Source organism: Mirounga angustirostris, unplaced genomic scaffold, assembly GCF_029215605.1.
Source record: "Mirounga angustirostris isolate CCGP_5_RB_7025 unplaced genomic scaffold, mMirAng1.0.hap1 SCAF_16, whole genome shotgun sequence".
Taxonomy (NCBI): domain Eukaryota; kingdom Metazoa; phylum Chordata; class Mammalia; order Carnivora; family Phocidae; genus Mirounga; species Mirounga angustirostris.
Genome location: NW_026991724.1, coordinates 10,258,249 through 10,276,425, shown reverse-complemented (window position 1 = coordinate 10,276,425; position 18,177 = coordinate 10,258,249). Strand labels below are relative to the sequence as shown.

Here is an 18,177-nt window from a genome sequence, read left to right as displayed (position 1 = left end):
GCATGTCAGCCTGCACGGCGAGCTGGTAAATGCGCACATTTAGAGAGCCCGCCAGCGATTCAGTCTACTTAACTGGACTTAGTCCAGAGAATTTTCCAGCCAACTGGCACTGGGTCTCTAATTTACAGCTGACAAGCAACCTCCATAACTACTTCCAGGTCCTTAGTAGAACTGTTTAATGTCTACCTCTAACACACGAACCACCTGACTTCAGACACAACATTCAACAGCTTTGACCGCAGGGTGCAGAGTTATAAAATTTACAGCTTCTTAAGTTGGAAAACCACAGACGGACTGGAGTCTACCAACTGCCCTCTGAAGGAGGGGGGGTTCGGTTTCTGCTTAGGGCACACAAAGTTAAAACAAAGGACACATTGAGTCATCTTGGGTAAACGCCTCTCTTTCTTTTGCTCCCCCTTTTAATTTTTAATGTTATAAATGCCTTCTATAAACTATGTCTATATATGCATTGTAAACTATAAATGCCTTCAATCAGTTTTGTATTTTTTTAATTTGAGGCCTTTTATTTTTTAAATTTTTAAAAATATTTATTTGAGAGAGAGAGAGAGAGAGAATTGGAGGGGAGGGACGGAGGGAGAGGATCAAGCACACACCATGCTGAACATGGAGCCCCAAGTGGGGCTCAATCTCAGGACCGAGAGATCACCACCTCAGAGGAAATTAAGCCACCCAGACAACCCTCATTTAAGGCCTTTAAAAAAAAAAAAAAAAGTTGTCTGAATTCTCCCAAGTAAATCAGAGAGTTACAGATAGGCTTTAAGGACTGGCCTTTTAACTAATGTAAGCTAGAAAGCTTGTTTCTTGTCCTCAATAATGTATTTGACTTAACAGCAATGCTTTGAAATAACAGCAATGCTTATTGTAGTTATTGTATGCCAAAGGATTGTACATGCATCGTCTCATTTAAAGTTGATAACGGTATCACGAGGAAGACTGAGTGCTGTTCTTCCCCCAGTACTGTAGATGAATAAACTCATTACAGGGGCACTAGCTAGTTAAGTAGCAACACTGGGACTCGAGTCTCTGATACAGTCTGACTCCAAAACTTGACGTCTTCTCTCTTACCACACTCTTTCTCCAGCTCTGAAACACAATGCCTGGGACCATACTTTAAAATGCTAAAAATGGTACGAGCCATGGGAAGTACTCTGTCACTGGGATTCAATAGCATGCTATAGCATTTACCTTGCGCTTTGGGTTCAAACCTGGAACTTGTATTTCTTGACCGTGCTAAGGTCTGGTTTAGGCATAGGTGACTTTTGATCTCCTCAATCTATTTTCCCCCTGGGTTTATTTAGAGGTTTTACCAAACCTGCTGTTGTGACAACTGAAACAGGATAGGCTTTGTAGACTGGCCCTTCTGGACAGACTGTGACTCGAGTGCACAGGACCTCACATGTCGAATAACACTCAGGGAAGGGACAGCTCGGTGGTATGGAGCCATGTTTTTGTAAGGTGCTGTGATTTCTGGAAGCCCCTATGATGTCACAACTCTGCCCGTTGTCTCTGCCTTCTTGTTTGCTTCCGGGCTGGAAGGACACACCCAGGGATCAACAGGACTGTGACTGGGGTGGGCTCCCCGGAAATGCAACTATTAGGCAGCTTCAGAGGTGGGGGTGGACACCCCGAGCCCCGCCCTCATTCCTTGGAGTTTAATGAAGAGAAATAAATAGTGTTCTCCCACCCGTCATTCAAGTATTTGCCATGAATCAACTGGGGCGGAGGGAGGGGGGAGGCACACTTCAAATAGCAAATGGCAGCCTCTAGACAAATGAGGTGGCATCACAAAAGCTCCTCGGAATCATCCTCTGGAGCCGGAGGTCTCTCTCATCTGTTCCGAATTAATTCTCCGTTACTTCTTTGCCTCTTCTGGGTTTTGTGTCTTCGCTCAAGTCCGTGCTACTTGGCTAATCTCCTCTCCCCGACGCTGATTTGATCCTGAGGCACGTCTTTCCCGAGGCCGGCCTCTTGAGGGGGGCAGAATTCAGATGGCAGGGGCACAAGGCAACACTCCGGCCCATCCACCTGCTCCCCATGGCCCCACCGGCTTGGTCTGCCGCAGTGTGGAGGAAGTTGTTTATTAATTTTCCTGAGATGTCTTTTTCTGCCTTGAGACTGGCCTGTGGCTCCCCGGTTTCTCACTTACCAGCCTTACAAAGGGCAACGGGCTTCCCAAGGGTTAAACATCCCTTGTGCCACCTCACACGGAGGAGGAGGAAAAAAGTCCTCAGCATTCAAGAGAGCTTGTATTTTTAAGACTTTTTCAAAAAGGAAAGAATGCCATCAAAACACAGGTGATCAGATTTCAGTCTTCGAAAAACAACCTGTGTTATCATGTCATCCTGAATCCTGTTTACCACACAGAGATGAAGTGACTGTATAATGAAACACTCATGATGAATCTCCTCACGTTCCCTCCCACTGTGGGGTGGTTTGATGCAGAGTATGACTAGGTGGTTGTTGGGTGTGTGTGTGTGTGTGTGTGTGTGTGTGTGTGTGTGTTAGAGAGAGAGAGAGAGAGATAGATCAAGAGAGACATAGACACAGAGAGATGGAGAAAGAGAAAATGAAGGAGAACAGAGAGGAAGTGGAAGAAAGAGCCAGAAGGGAGGAGAGCAAGAACGGGGAGGAGGAGGAGGAGGGACAAGATGCATCAACTAGCAAAAAAGCTCACCTTCAGTCACTTCTAAAAAATGTGTCATTTCTAAGGGGACACCTGATCATGAAAAAATAAATCGTGTGTGTGTGTGTGTGTGTTTTAAAACATTCATTTATTTGTTTTGGGGGGAGAGAGAGAGCACGAGTGCATTTGAACAGTGCAGTGAGGAGGGGTAGAGAAAGAAGGAGAGAATCTCAAGCAGGCTCCATGCTGAACACAGAGCCCAGTTCAGGGCTGGATCCCAAGACCCTGAGATCATGACCTGAGCTGAAACCAAGACTCGGACGCCTAACCGACTGAGCCACCCAGGTGCCCCAATTTTTTGTGTTTTTAATTCTTATTACCAAGGTCTCTTAAAACTGTATGTTAAACAGGCCTTTTGCACAGTGATTAAACAAAGTACAAAGTCCGTGACATTACATTTCCTATATCTCAACCTCAACATGGAAAAATATTAAGTTTTCAGCTATCCTCAAAAAGCCCGACATATATATATCCGTGTCAGATTAAATGACTATTTTTCAACAAAAGCCATGTGTAAATTTCAACTCTGATGTTCAATTTCCACATTTCTGTGAAATTGTTCAAAATGTAATTCCTTACACAACAGACACACACACCCCCACACCCAATCTAGCTACGTGGGGTATAGAAGTAACACATTTAGCTTTTCCCGTGCTCCGAAAGCCAATAAAATAAACATAATATGGTGCGGTCCATACATAATGTCCTAAAGACTTAACACACAAGCTGACTTTTCAGTCCTTCAGATGACTAATGAATGCACTAGTTCAATGAGAAATTCTTTAGACTTTATGCCAGACTTACGTTGTGGGAATATGTTGAATAGAAGAAATATGTGGAAGTTATCTAGTTTATAATAACTGTCTCTGTAGTGATCTCAGAAAGCAGATGATTGCCAAGTCAATATTGATTTCTTTTTTGCTGGGGTACGTGTGTGTGTGTGTGTGTGTTTGTGTGTGTACAAGGGGGTTTTCCCTGAAGAATGCAGAAATTTAATACAGGGTCCTGAAAATTAGCTCCTTTTCTTCAAGTCATTAACATGTATATGTATGAATATACTTCAAAATAAAAACTTGATTGATGGACTTAAATAATGCCTTAAAAATTTAAGACCTAAGACAATCATATAAATCCTTGACTACCCTTAGGAATTTCCCTTGGCCACTGAGGAAATCAATGGGGCCAGCTCTGTTTAAACTGACATCCACCTGTTGCAAATGTGGAAACATGTTGAGTCAAGGTTCCAGGGAGAATGAATGTTTGTAACAGAGACTGCATTTTAAACGGGGTGACTCAGTGATAGAAGTGAAGGTCTGTTTTCCATTTAGTTTAAGTTGAGCTTCCCTATGAAGACATTCTAGAAGGTTTCGACATGTAAAAAGAACCAGATGCAGAAGACACTTCTTTTTGGTGTCAGGCCATGTGCTTATTTCTTGGGATTAACTGACAGCAGTCAATTACTCCCAGGATTGCATAACCCTTGCCTTGCACTAGGCTACACCCAGAAAAAAACTGAAAAGATCTGATAAATCCACCACCCTGAGAGGGCAAGTTGCTACTCTCCTAAACTAAGCTAAATCTGCTGTGAACTAACTGGTCAGCAACTTCTTATGTGCAAATCATTCACTCTGGGAAAGGCAAGCATTTGCCTACATACTGATTCCTCAAATGTAATTTAGGAGATCAAATTTCAATTCTTTAAGTGCTAGTCAATCTACTTGAAACTGTACAGTTTTAAGACTAGTGCTAAGAGATGATGAAATCCAGTGGTTTTTACAATGTGTACTGCAGAAGTTCAGACCTCTTCAGAGAACTTCGGATTACGACGGCGGTATGGGACAGAAGGGGCTGGAAGCTGGGGGTGGGGGGTGCGGCTGGAAGGAGAAGGCTGGCCTCTCGGCCTGTTACTCCTGACTTTGGTCAGAAGCTCTCCTTTCATATGCTTTCTTATTATTTGAGTATAGTTGACACACAATGTTATATTTGTTTCAGGTGTACAACATAATCATTGAACCAATTTATTCATTATGCTGTGCTCCCCCCCTACCCAAGTATAGCCACCATCTGGTCATTTGTTTTATTCATCACCTGCTTGTATGACTTCTTCATTTGGAAAGAAGGTTCTACTCTTTAAGTGAATAAGTACTTTTTATCAATGGATGTCACTCATTCAATAAACATTTTGGGGGCATCTACAATGTCCCAGATATCATGCCGGTTTTGGAGGCTACAAAGATGAGCAAGTCTTCTTTCTGCTATTACGGGGATTGGGATGATATAAAGGCACCTCAGGACACTGCCACAGGATATAATGCAAGACATGAGCTTAGCCTCATTTCTCAAATGAGAAGATTGGGACCCAGAGAGTTGAAGTGACTCATGCAAAGTGACATAGGGAAGAACAGAGCCAACTATTTATATATAGATGTTCTCTGTTCTAACCCATGCTGCTTCCACACATACAACACTCACTCACTACAGACTACAGTGTTTTGGCAAAATCATTTATGTTGTAACCATTTGTGCATTTCCAATGCCTCAGACAGGACTGGGCATAGAATGGGCACCCAATGAATGTTTGCTTAATTTTCTTTTTATCAGACATGGAAGTGAAGAGAGGAAAACTGCTTTGAAGGTAGGTACCTAGGTCAATACATACCACGGTGGTTGAAGATGGGAGCTAGCTAAGATATTGGGAGGATCTGATTAATACGTATGAAGGAGAGAAACATTATCCCCCCCAATGCCACCCCCATGTATTTTGGCAAACATACCCTTCTGCTAAATTCTACACTATAGTAAGAACTTAGTGAACATTCAGTAATTTTAAGAGGCCAAGAGAGAAAGTGCTTTCTTTCAGAGACTTATACTTTCTGGGGATGGAATAGCATTTTTCATTCTGGTAGGTTCCCACACTTTGATTCCAGCATCCCACAGGGCTGTTAAAACACATTCAACATTTTTATATTGGAGTGAACATATTTTTGGCTCCCAAAGTATTCATTTTGGTTCAATCCATAGCTGTATGGAAAGGCACGTGAACTTTATTTAACTTCCTTTAAAGAATCTAGCCGTGGATTACTTGGATACTGATATGTAGTTTCATTTTGGAAAATGTATGTTATTGCTTATTGTGATTTTAAGTTTTAAAAATCACTGTGTTCCACTGAGTTTGGAAAGGTATGAACATGTGATAAAAACTGACCAGATATTTGATGATGTCCCCAAGAGCAATAAGGTATAATTTAAATATTAAAGTTATTAACCCAAAGTCTTTTAAAAGATAAAACAGACATAATACTAGGTTACTAGAGTTTTCTTTTTTTTTCAGCTCCTAACATAGTTGCAACTTTTGAATGAAACCATAACTCCTTTAAAAATACAAGCAAGGCATGTCCAATTAATCATACAAGTTTCCCTCTAGATTGTTTTCAGACAGGTCACATTCCTAAGATGTTAATTTAAGCTTTCGTTCAATCTGTAAGTAGAATGAGTCCATAAAATAAGATTCTGTACAACAATAGCTACACAAATGTGACCTTAATCTATTGTGACAAAACTACAATCCTGTATTAATAGATATTATTATAGTTCTTATTCATGTAATAGTAAGAAATTATTTTAAAAAATACCTGTCTGGTTGAACCTAGGGAAGACGTCATGTTTTTATAATTTTATTTAGAGCTAGCCAATATTTCTCCTTGCATTTTGACCTATTTTCAAGGTGGTGTCTGTATTTGCAAGGAGACAGGTGATGGACCTGGCCACTTTTGGAGAACTCGATCACCAATTGAGGTCCTCCTTTCATTTCTCAAAAATAGCTCCATCAGGAAAAATTGAGGACCTGGTGAACGCTCCAAAGATTTGGGGTCAGTCCGAGCTACATAATATGGATGAATGAGATAAGGAGTTATGTTTAAATTAAGCAAAGGATAAATAAAAATTCTTAGCTCCAGGCTGGTATAATGTTCAGTGACAATGTGTCAATTATCTGGTTAGTGTGATCAACTCAGACAATGCCAGGGGATATTTCAGGTCCCAAAGATCAAAGCAAGAGGGAACTCTATTATTCTGCTTTGTTCATTCCATCATTTCTTGTCCTAATCTTTGTTGTGGTTTTCCTGCAGATAATATATGTGTAATGGCAAACCTTAAATTACAGGCAGAATTGTAAAAACCCACTAGAGAAGCTTTGTGTTTAGGAACAAGACTAGAGAAACAATGACCAAAAAATGGTTGCTTGTCACGAAGTAGTCAAACACGTCTTTCTCCCCGGGAAGGATTTGCACTTTGTTCTGATCACCCGTGGCAGACACCGTGAGAGGTACCTCGCCCCGTTTCCTGACTTAGGCTGTTTTGCAGCCCCAGACCTCGGTTTGTGTACATTTGCTCAGAGATGGATCAAAGGCCTCTTGGCAAAAGTAATGAAGCGTTGTTGCTCTAAATCTGATACCTTGCAAGCTAAATACACCTCTCAAGAGAAAATATAACTTTCCTAAAGAGAAGGAAAAGATGTTTCCAGCTCAGATGCTTGATAGAAAAGAAAAAGAACATTAAAAAAAATTTTTTTTGAAAAAATATCCAGAAATCTTGATCAGAATTCCATTTCTGTGTGTTAGGTTTAATGAAAGTGATCTCAGGGTCATGGGATTGAGCCCTGCATCAGGCTCTGCACTCAGCATGGAGTCTGCTTGAGACTCTCTCCTTCTCCCTTTGCCCCTCCTCCTTCCTCATGCTCTCTCTAAAAAAGTAAATAAATAAATACTTGTAGATGGAAACCATTCAGACTCCAGTTCAGTTCTGCTTTTTCCCTAACTGTGTGAGTTAGACAAGCCTCTTCACCTGTCTCCCCACTTCATTGCTTATTTTTCTCGCAGGTCAGCAAGGTAGGTTTTCTATACCAATTTTGTAGGTGAGAAACTGAAACTCAGGAAGACGACCTTGGGTGTCTGGTAATCTCAGCCCTTAGCAAGTGGTAGCCAGCATGGCTTCCACACAACCTGAAGCAAACTGATTGCCTCTAAAAGCAGTGATTGGCCCCGCTTTGCAGAGAAAACAACCTCAGAGACACAACACGGACAAGGAAAATGAACGCGCGATACTTGTCTGCAGAGTCATCTGCAGATATGCTGGCTGATTACTATCCATTAATTTTTCTTCTCTTACCTCTAAGGAAACAACAACCTACACAGGGAAGGTCGTTTGCTCTGATTAAAACGCTCTCGGCATTCAAGCAAGTGTTCTTTCTACTCTATCATTCTACTGGTCCCAGGCTGGGTGACCGATGTGGTGAAGAGCTACAGTGGTCTATCCAAATGGCAGAAGCAGACAATACGGAATTATCTAAAATACTCCTACTATATTCCTTAGCATTCAAGGCAGTCAAGGGCAGCCAAGGGCAATGCTGAGAGGCTGGCATCTAAATTTGAAAATCTGTGCATTCTCTTAGAGACCCACTGGACTCTTGCCCTCTTCCCCAAAATGGAAAGCCTGTCTCTTCCTCTATGCACTTTGCAATTTAGCTTATTAGGAAACAAATCTGCACTAGAAGGAGAGGAGTTCTCCAAGCTAGCTCACTATAAATACAGCAAGAGGCACCGAGCACTAAACAAACAGAAGGGGCTTACTTCAAAGACCAGTGTCTCGTTGGTGGGTCCTGGTGCATACAGCCGTTCTGGGTGGTTGAAGGACCGCTGGTATTCAAACACAGTCCCAGCAAAGGGGAACTCCCCAGGCCAGTCGATGCTCCAGCCCCCCGTGAGGTAATACTTCTGCTCCAGGCTTCTGACCGCAAGGTAACTGGAGGAGAGCTGCAGCTCCTGGATCTCGATGCTTCGGGCCCCCGCTGGAATGGTGACTACTGGATAATATTCTAAACGGAAAGAATAGAACAGTGCTGTTTTCCATGTTGCACACTGGAGAAATGGAGCTAACAATGCTCAGAGACACAGTGATGTCCACTTTTATAGAGTGGGGTTGTTGAATCATGAACGGACATTCATTCCTACTCTATGAAGTGCAAATAAATGATCAATTATTTCATTTTCCCAGTGGAAGGAACACCAGAGAGAAAGTGTGTGTTCCTCTCCCAAGCACATGTTGTGGACAGGAGGGACACTCTTCTTCCTTCCAGAATAACCAAGGCCATGAAACTCAATAACGCTTTTAAATCTTTAATCCACTTGGAAGAAACTTAGAGCCATGGACCTCAATAGTGATATTCAGGAAACAGGGCTCTGGGTTTCATTTTACTCAAGATTCGTTTAGATAATTGCTCCCAATATTCATCTGGCGTCGTGAGTGTGGATCACGATTCACATCCTGAACCGTAAGTTTCAAAATCTGATCTTTGTTTAACAAAGGCCCGTGGGACAGAGGACAAACTGCAAAGTAAAAAGGCATTTGACAGACACATCTCAGAGCTGTATGTGTTGACGGAACTCCTCACGCTGAGAAACCGCCCGTCCCCCCTTGTTCTCGCAAGGTGTCAAAGCCATCATTCTGTGCGTGTCAGGCAAGCTGGTAAACGGCTCGATCACGGCCAGCTTGACAGAAACTTGTCAGCAGCAAAGTCACTGCAATGAAACAGCAGGGATCTCTCACCGTTGGCTTTATGCTGGTTGAGGTATAGGCCTTTATAAAACTTGCAAGTCGAATTATCCCCTTTGCAAACACCACACGCATCCAAAACTGCTTTAGAGCCAAGTTCATGATCGCATCCCACTGGCTGTGACCAAAATAAAAAAAAAAACAACAATAAAGTGAGAAAAATCAGAAAAGCCGACGGCTACAAATAACCAAGAGATACATGGGGCTCTATCTTCAGAACATCGGGAAGATAGAACAGCGTTAGGGTTAAAGGCAGAGTCTCATGTTTGGGGGTTCAAATCCCTCCTCTGCCTTTACCAGATGCGGGACTAGGGCAGTTACAGAACTCATCCAAAGCTTGCTGAGACTCTTCCTCCGGAAAACTGGAAGAAAAAGTCACTGCTGCTACTCATGGCAGGTGAGCTTCCTTGGGCCAGCTCTCCTGCTGAAACAGAAAAATGCTGAGCCCCCCACACAATGGAATTAAAAGGAAGACTAATCGGCAGGAAATAGGAGTACTATGTCAAAACACACCTCTGAGGCTCTGACCGTAGAGTGAACATACTTAGCAAACAGGCAATGGAAGTTTACTACTATTCTTTACATTCTTATTTAATTTTTGCAGCTACTGCGTGTAGTAGATACATCATCTCCATTGCATACTCATGGAGACAGGTGAAGAGCTAATAAGGAGGTCGGAGGGGTCTTGCAGAACATCAGTGGGGATGTTAGAGATAGTCTGCACATCCAACTTGCAAACACTGGCCTTTTCCCCTAAGCTGCGTTCTCTCCAGACACAGAATCTCTTGTACCACTTCTCACGGTACACGTTTGATAGGAGGAAACACCAGCATGACCACACATCCCAAAGCAGAAATGTCCTCTTACTTCACAAATCCCATCAATACACACGTCGTGTTTGTCTGGGGAGCAAGGAGTCCCGTCTTTCACCTTGCTGGACATGGCGAAAAAAAATTCAAAGTTCTCAGCCTTGCAGTATAGTTTACATCGATCTGCCTCTAGAAGCAAAGAGATCAAGACAGGACGTGATCGGGAGGAAATCACAGGAAAATGACATGATGGCCAGAAGGATGAATTAAGTTTATTTAGAAAGCTATCATGACTAAAATGGGAAATGTTACACAGTTTTGCGTGTGGGTGTGCATGCATGAATGCATATATATGTGCTTTTAAAAACAGGAATCTCGTTTGCAATTCAAATAAAACTGCTCTAACACAAAAATTTCATTTTTCTAATCCTTAGTAATAGCCACAGTACACATGATCGGTGGGTTATACAGCTACTCTCCTTGGTTAGCAAGTATTTTAGGCTTTACAGGGCTTATGGTCTGCTATTGACAATATATAAATGAAGGAGCGTTTCCGTGTTCCAGTAAGACTTTATTTACAAAAACAAACAAACAAACAAACCAAAACTGGTCAGATTTGGCCCACAGGGTGTAGTTTGCTGACCATGATTGAGGACATGGATTACTTTAGATATTTATTCGGGTAGTTAAGAGAAAACGTTTTAGGCACTTTGGGGAAAAAAAGAGGGGCATATGGTTCATGTTTATAAAACATATAGAGAATAATCACGTCAGGAAAAGGAAGAGGAAACAAACTAAACCTAAAGGCTAAAAAATGCAGCTTTTATTGACCATAAAGTCCCTGAGAAGTTTCTGGTATCACAGGCAAAAAGAAAAAAAAAATACTGTATTTCTACAGAGCTCTTGTTATCAGAAGGGAGCTATGCCAATTTCCCAAATACAAAGCATTCTTCTTGGCCAGTAGCTCCAGATGACATTTCTCACGGGAGCCCATGCGTGGGCGACACCGTACATCAGCCCTGACTACAGTTGTACAACAAACGTGTAAACAGTTTGCAAATCGCTGTGCTTCATAAAACCTCTTAATAAAAGACAGTCAAAACTTAAATGTGAAAGTACTTAGCTTATCATGATCCAAATATGTGGATCATGTGATGTGCCGATGGATTAAAAGTTTCTCCTTTACCTAGAAATCTCTTTCAATAGCTTTATTAAACACCTCCCAAATTTTGCATCAGAGGTTATGGAAGACATATCTATACCCTTTCTTTTCTCAGTCATGCCCAGGAATGAACAAGTTCTAAAAGGTTCAGTTTTACCCACAGAGGCTCCAGGGCAAGTTTCTCAACTGGTCTATTGGAAACACAGAAGGGGGGAAAAAATCTCACTACTCTAAGACAAAGACTGCCTACATTTACAAATAGTCATCCCTGGGACGCCTGGGTGGCTCAGTCGGTTAAGCAGCTGCCTTCGGCCCAGGTCATGATCCCAGGGTCCTGGGATCGAGTCCCATATCGGGCTCCTTGCTCAGTAGCGAACCTGCTTCTCCCTCTCTCTCCCTCTGCTTGTGCTCTGTCAAATAAATAAAATCTTAAAAAACAAAACAAAACAAAACAAAACAAATAGTCATCCCTTGTTCTTTCCCAACCTGCGTGAATGTCACCAGACCTTCAAATCATGGTCAGTGTTTCCCGATTCTAAGTACGTATCAGAAGGAGAAGAGGGAGAGACAAAAGGCCTTAATTTTTCTGTCTCCTATGCTAGGATGGGGGCTCCCCAGGCTGGGTCTCTGTTCTACTCAGTGTAGCTCCCCCTGCATCTAGCAGAATGGCGCCCATGCAAGAAATGCTCAGTAAACATCCATTGAGCAAATGAATGAAGTAGCATGCTCCTTACTCAGTAAGGCTGCAATTAGTGAAAAACTTTTGAAACCAAAATATATTTCACAAGTTACGAAGTTTATTTGCTTCACTGTCTCCTCATGTACTCAACACAGAACCTATTTAAAGGGTGATCACAACACACACTCTGTAAACACTGTGTATGAATGAAAGACACGATGTGGGAAAGACCAAGGAATCTCTAAGACAACAAAGCAAGGAACAGAAGGGGAAGTGAGAAAGGAAGGACAGCAGGGTCTGGGGGAAAGGGCCATACATTAAGAATCACGGAATGACAGGAGTGTTCAACCAAGAGAAAAGAAACCTTCAAATGCTGGACTTGAAAGCAACTGCAGGTGTTCTATCTATCTGTCCCCAGGAACATGTTCGTGCAGTGCCCTTCCTAGATAATCGCTCAGTTCCTGATAGAATGCCTCCAGCGATGGAGAGCTGGCCACTCATAAAGGGGAAACACATCCATTATGGACAGCTGATGCTTATTTATTCACTCATTCATTCCAAAAGTTATAAATATGTGCCAAGGGCTGTTCTCAGATGCTGGAGGTCCAAGCATGCTCAAAATGGACAAAGGCTTCATCCCGCGGAACATAAATTCTTACGGGGAGAAAGATAATGAATAAGCGACTATATGATATAAACTCATGCATGGCTAAGAGCTATGAAGAACAAAGCAGGTTAAGGATTGAGAGGATGACAAGAAGGAAGGATATTCTGGGCAGGCTGGCGAGGGAGGCCTCCCTGAGAAGGGGCTATGGCTAAGAAGTTCTTAGCCTTTGAACAAATCCTGTCCTTTGAAGTGATTTCAAATAAATCTAAATCCTTTCCTAGTTATTATCTCTGAATTTTTGCAGGTACCTGGCTTTTCTCTTTTTCTTGGTAAGTTTCTATATTATTCTACTGGAGAAATTTTTTTTTTTTTAAATGGATGTATTCCCAGCCTTGTCACTGAAGTCCAAGAGAAATGAAAGACAAACTAATTTCCAAGTACACATTTTTTCCATAAAGCAAGAAAGAGGCGTACCATGAAGCAGGACTTTAAAAAAAAAGGTTTAAAACTCATTAATAAACCCTGCACCTATTATCTCTTAGTGCAGTCTGAAACCCTGGAAATAACAATAAAGGGCTGAGTTTCTATTTTAAAAAAAGAAACACGTACAAGTAGACACTTAGAGATGGCTCACTGCAATTGCAGAATTTTCATGCCGGCCTCTCTCTGTGCTTTTGGACAACCAGTCATGAGCCGAAACCATACAGAGCTCCCGCGACGGCTGGGCGGGGGCTGGGCAGAGCGGCACTATTACTGTTATCCCCCTGGTTAGGCGTCGTGTGCGGTCTCTAACTCCGCTGGCTTCTCTATGGTCACTGACAACACGGGTTCTTTTTGAGCTTCTGCCCAGCTACGACCCTCAGTCTTATTTCCCACGAATTGCCACTAACATCAGGGTCTTCCCATTCTACGCGTGTGCCCTTGGGGCTCCCAGTTATCCTTTCTCAAGCAAGGATGGCTGAGTTTTGATAAAGCAAGGGAATTGAAATAATAGAAGGCAAACAACCAGAACGGTGACAGCTTAGTCTGCGAAGGTAACAGAAAGCGCATTAAACGTGTACATTATAACTAAAATAAATGTTTGGATACTTTGGTAAAATAAAAACAATTCAATTTAAAAGGTAAAATACAAGCCACAACTTTAAGTAATAGTAAGTACTAGGAACGCAGTATGGAGACATTTTGAAATTCATGGCTCTGTGTGTGTGTGTGTGTGTGTAATACCCTGCAAACAGGCCTTCCCATGCGTGCAATCATCTAACACGTCAATTGCTGAATATGGTGCCTCTATGGGGCATATATGGTTTCATGGGTTTTTGGTTTGGACAATTCATACCAATTTCAATTAACATCCCTGGGAGACTTAATTGCTGAAATGTCAAAGGTAAGTTCTGAAACATAAGTACATTCCAAACACATGAACCCTTTGGCTTACAAATGTGGGGGACAAAGGGTTGTCTTGTGAAAAAAAAAAAAGTATGGAAAAATAAACAAAACCTATGGAAGTGAATGAAAAACTGGGTCAGGACAGGTCTAGAGGATGACGTCAACATCGAAACTCTTTTATGTAGGCAGCGATTTCGTTCACATTGCTGTCCACAAAGAGTCATATTTGTTGGAGGTTTAGAGAGACCAAATTACCTTCCACTTTGGTATAGGGCTTCCACTGGTAGAACCATCCACGGAAAGGTTTGCTGTTATATTCTGCACACTGCTGGGCTCGGAAATCCAAGCTATTTTCATTACAAGGGTTAATATTGCACAGCTGATATATACGGCTAGAACCTGGACAGAACTTGCCACCATACTGAGGCCTAAAAATAAAATGAAAGAGCTTTAGTGTGAGCAAACAGAGGGCTCATTATTAGTCATAAGCAATAATGTAAGGAGGGACAATCAAGATGAACATTATCAGAAGGCATGCAGTGTATGTGATCTGTGACAAGAACGGAAATACTGTAGTATACGACATGCCATGTCCCTCCTTGTATCCATGGCAGGCAGAACCCATCAATCAGGGACTTGCTCTTTCTTTTCTTTCTTTTCCCAGTATGGCCCTTGGGGAGGCATTACCACTGCTCAGCAACTGGAACTGCCATGTTCGATAAAACGGACTTGTCATCCCTGATCCCAGTGTTACATTCTGGCTATTTCCTTAAAGAATGATGAGAGCATGTTCTTGATGCTCCTCATGTTACCTGTTTTGGGAAATTTGTAAATGCACCTAAATGTTCTCATTAATGTAGATAGATGTGTGTCTGTGTGCTACAAAGCTCTTCAAATGTGGACCCAACCTACTCCCCAGCTCTCCTCCCATTTCTAAACACACCCAGCTTCCTACAGTATGTCATCCACCTGCTGCTATGTAGAAAGTCAGGACACCAAAGAGAAAGAGCAGAAAGCCCCATTTGCCGTGTCCTCCCATCTGGCTCTGTCAGTCATTGAGCCGACGTTCTGATTGTTGTCTGACTGTTGTATATTTTACTCTAGTTGATCCTAAACTGTGAACAAAAATCCCCTTGTTTTCATCTGCATAATCACTTTTTAACTTTGTAGGTGGCCTACTCCTCTCCTGCCAAGCACAATGGGAAATGGATTTCCAGAGTAGGGAATCCCATTAGAACATAAATAATTATGATCTAATGGCCAGCTCTTTAAGCTCTTGGTAGGTAGACTGCAAAAACCAGAAAGCAATATAAACAAAAAAGGAGCATAAACCAAAACGAAAATGACCAATAACGGCTTATCCAGCTTCTTACAGGCACAAAGCAATTGCTTTTTCTCATGCTCACTTTTTTGTGCTTTTCTCCAAAGGCTAAAACCCAACTACGGATCATCTCACACAAAAGCTCAATGCAAACATGTAACATGAAAGAAGGCTCCAGGTTAATAAATTTATGTGATTAAAATTCCTTGTCTCTTTAGGAAGCACAAGAATGCTATAAAACACCCCTGGATTTGCTTCAGCATATTTTATCAAATCCTCGTGCAACTGCAAGCTAAGATGGATTCAACAGAAACGGGAAGGGTCACAATGCCAGAATGAGATTTTTTTGCTATTTCAAAACACTCTGGAGCAACTACTTAAACATTCAGCAGCCATTGTGCTGGATTAAATCCCCGAAGACTTCTTAAATCATTATCTGAAAAGTGCTTAGAAAAACCTTAAAGGGCCCTACGATAGCTTTACTATTCCTGGTCATTTTTACAAGGCACTTTTAAAACTTTCTTAGTTGAAGACATTCTGTCTGCGATTCCACAAATAGCCTTCATTTAGACTCCTCAGATTCGATAAAGCCAAAGAGGACCATATGTGTTACTTTTTCAACTCGGAAACCGTAACACGGAAAAGACCTCGAAACTTCCATAGCACCCCCTCATTTTGTAGAGGAGGTGAAAGACGGATGAGAAAGCTCATAAAACTTGCCGAGTGAAGATCCCATAGCCAGCAAGAGACAGGGCACAGCTAAGCCCCCTACCTTTGACTCCCCGGGATCCCTTCCCTGAGCCACTCTGCCTGCATTCAGCTGAGTTAGGCAGCAGGGGCCGGCAGGAAAGAGGAAGACAGTCAGGCACCATGGTTAAGGAGTTGGCCTTTTATAATGAGGCTGCTCTGGATTTAAATATTCTCTGCCTCTTCCCAGCTTATCTTTAGGCAACTGGTTTAACCTCCTAACCTGTAAAATGGGGGCAGTTGTGATGATTAACAGTGTGATGTTGGTAAAGAATTTAGGGCTGACAAAGTACGGAAGCAGTCCATGTGGCCATCAGTAGGTGAATGGATAAAGAGATGGTATATGTACACAATGGAATATTATTCAGCCATCAGAAAGAATGAAATCTTGCCATTTGCAATGACGTGGATGGAGCTAGAGGGTACTGTGCTAAGGAAATGAGTCAGGGAAATACAGAGAAATATGATCTCACTCATATGTGGAATTAAATACAACAAACAATCACAGGGGAAAAAGAGAGAGACAAACCGAGAAACAGACTCTTAACTCTAGAGAACAAACTGATAGTTACCAGGGGGGGAGGTGGGTGGGGGGATGGGGGACATAGAGGATGGGGATTAAAGAGTATATTTATCATCATGAAAAAAATAAAATAAAATGATAAAAAAACAAAGGTCACAAAATAAATGAGATATGATCTTCAAAAAAAAAAAGAATTTAGGGTTGAGTCTAGGACAGAGTTAACAGATTAATGACTGGCAAGAATTTGTACTTTTCCATCAAATCCTCAAATACAGGTACATTCTTCTGCAGCTGTAAACAAAAGTGTGAGGATAAATTGAAAGAAAATTCTACCATGACATCTTTTGGTGTAACAAGATTAAAACAAAAATATAAACAGTCAGAAAACAAATGTCTGGGAACATGATTTTGTCCTTATATTAGACCATTATAAAGGATCCTCATTTTTACTTCTGCATAATTTATCATGTCCTGGCTACAGATGGTCACAACATTGGCTAGCTGATCAACAGAACCAGTGGGGGAGCTCTGTTAAAAAAAAGATAGCCACACAGACAGATGGACTGACTCCAGGGTCCCTCCAGATTTCTCAATAAGAATGTATGATGGGAAGATCCAGAAATCAGTGAGTTTTTTTTAAGCATACTTGGTGATTTTGATAATCACCTGAGCCTGGAAATTACTGGTTGAAAAGTGGGACAGAGATTTAATTCAATTATTATTCTAGAGCTATGACTCTAGAGGCATATTATTTTTTTCTCAAATAGACTTGCACTTTAGGAAAGTTCTAGAACGCCTTTGCATGTTTCATTTTCACTACCTAAATTTTTGCGATTTTTTTGAACAGACTTTATAGAAATTCCACTAGGCTCCTTTAGACTGTAATAATTGAATAGTCATGGAACCAGAAGGAATGTCAGAGGATTAAAAGTGTGGGCTCCTGGTCTGACTCTACCACTACCAGCCTAGTGACCCGGGCGAAGATTGCTGCTCTGGGACCCTCCACCTGCCCTGGTTACTCATTCATCAAATAACTGGATCAGACAACAGGTTGCAACTCATGCATCTGTTCTAGGTAGACTGGGAGGGAAGGCCTGAAGAAATGTTTTGAGGTTCCTGCGGCATAGTAAGGCTCAGTAGAAAACAGAGCTTCTTTCCATTAAAAATGTCTACCTCAGGGGTGCCTGGATGGCTCAGCTAGTTAAGCGTCGGACTCCTGGTTTTGGCTCAGGTCATGATCTCAGGGTCGTGAGATCGAGCCCCACGTTGGGCTCTGCGCTGAGCATGGAGCCTGCTTGAGAGGTTCTCCCTCTCCACCTGTCCCTCCCCCCACTCACATGCTCTCTCTCTCAAAATAAATAAATAAAAATAAAAATGTCTACCCTAGACACGGGAAAAAGAAGGGCCATATGTGTGTGGTAACCATCAAAGCTTGAAGGTAACCAGATAACCTTCAAACACTTTTAAAGCTGAAAAGTTGGGTAAGTCCCCAAATCAGCCGGGAATAGTTCATTTTTATGAAACACAGTATGTTCTGGGAAAACCATCATTATGTGAAATAAAAGCTCCTACTGCTTCTCACATGAGAAAATGAAACTGGTTAGGTGGAATAATGTGAACACACCAAATG

The 18,177-nt window shown here is 41.9% G+C and overlaps 1 protein-coding gene across 1 annotated transcript in view; it reads right to left on the bottom strand.

Annotated features, from left to right (window-relative positions):
- The window catches only part of ADAMTS18 (ADAM metallopeptidase with thrombospondin type 1 motif 18), a 147,413-nt gene that overhangs the window by 30,912 nt on the left and 98,324 nt on the right, over positions 1–18,177 (bottom strand). Inside the window, exons 13-16 of the mRNA XM_045892105.3 lie at positions 14,212–14,384; positions 10,181–10,311; positions 9,308–9,431; positions 8,332–8,576 (exon numbers count right to left, since the gene is read on the bottom strand). Of these exons, the coding sequence (XP_045748061.1) occupies positions 8,332–8,576; positions 9,308–9,431; positions 10,181–10,311; positions 14,212–14,384 (673 nt within the window). The remainder of the gene's footprint in view (positions 1–8,331; positions 8,577–9,307; positions 9,432–10,180; positions 10,312–14,211; positions 14,385–18,177) is intronic.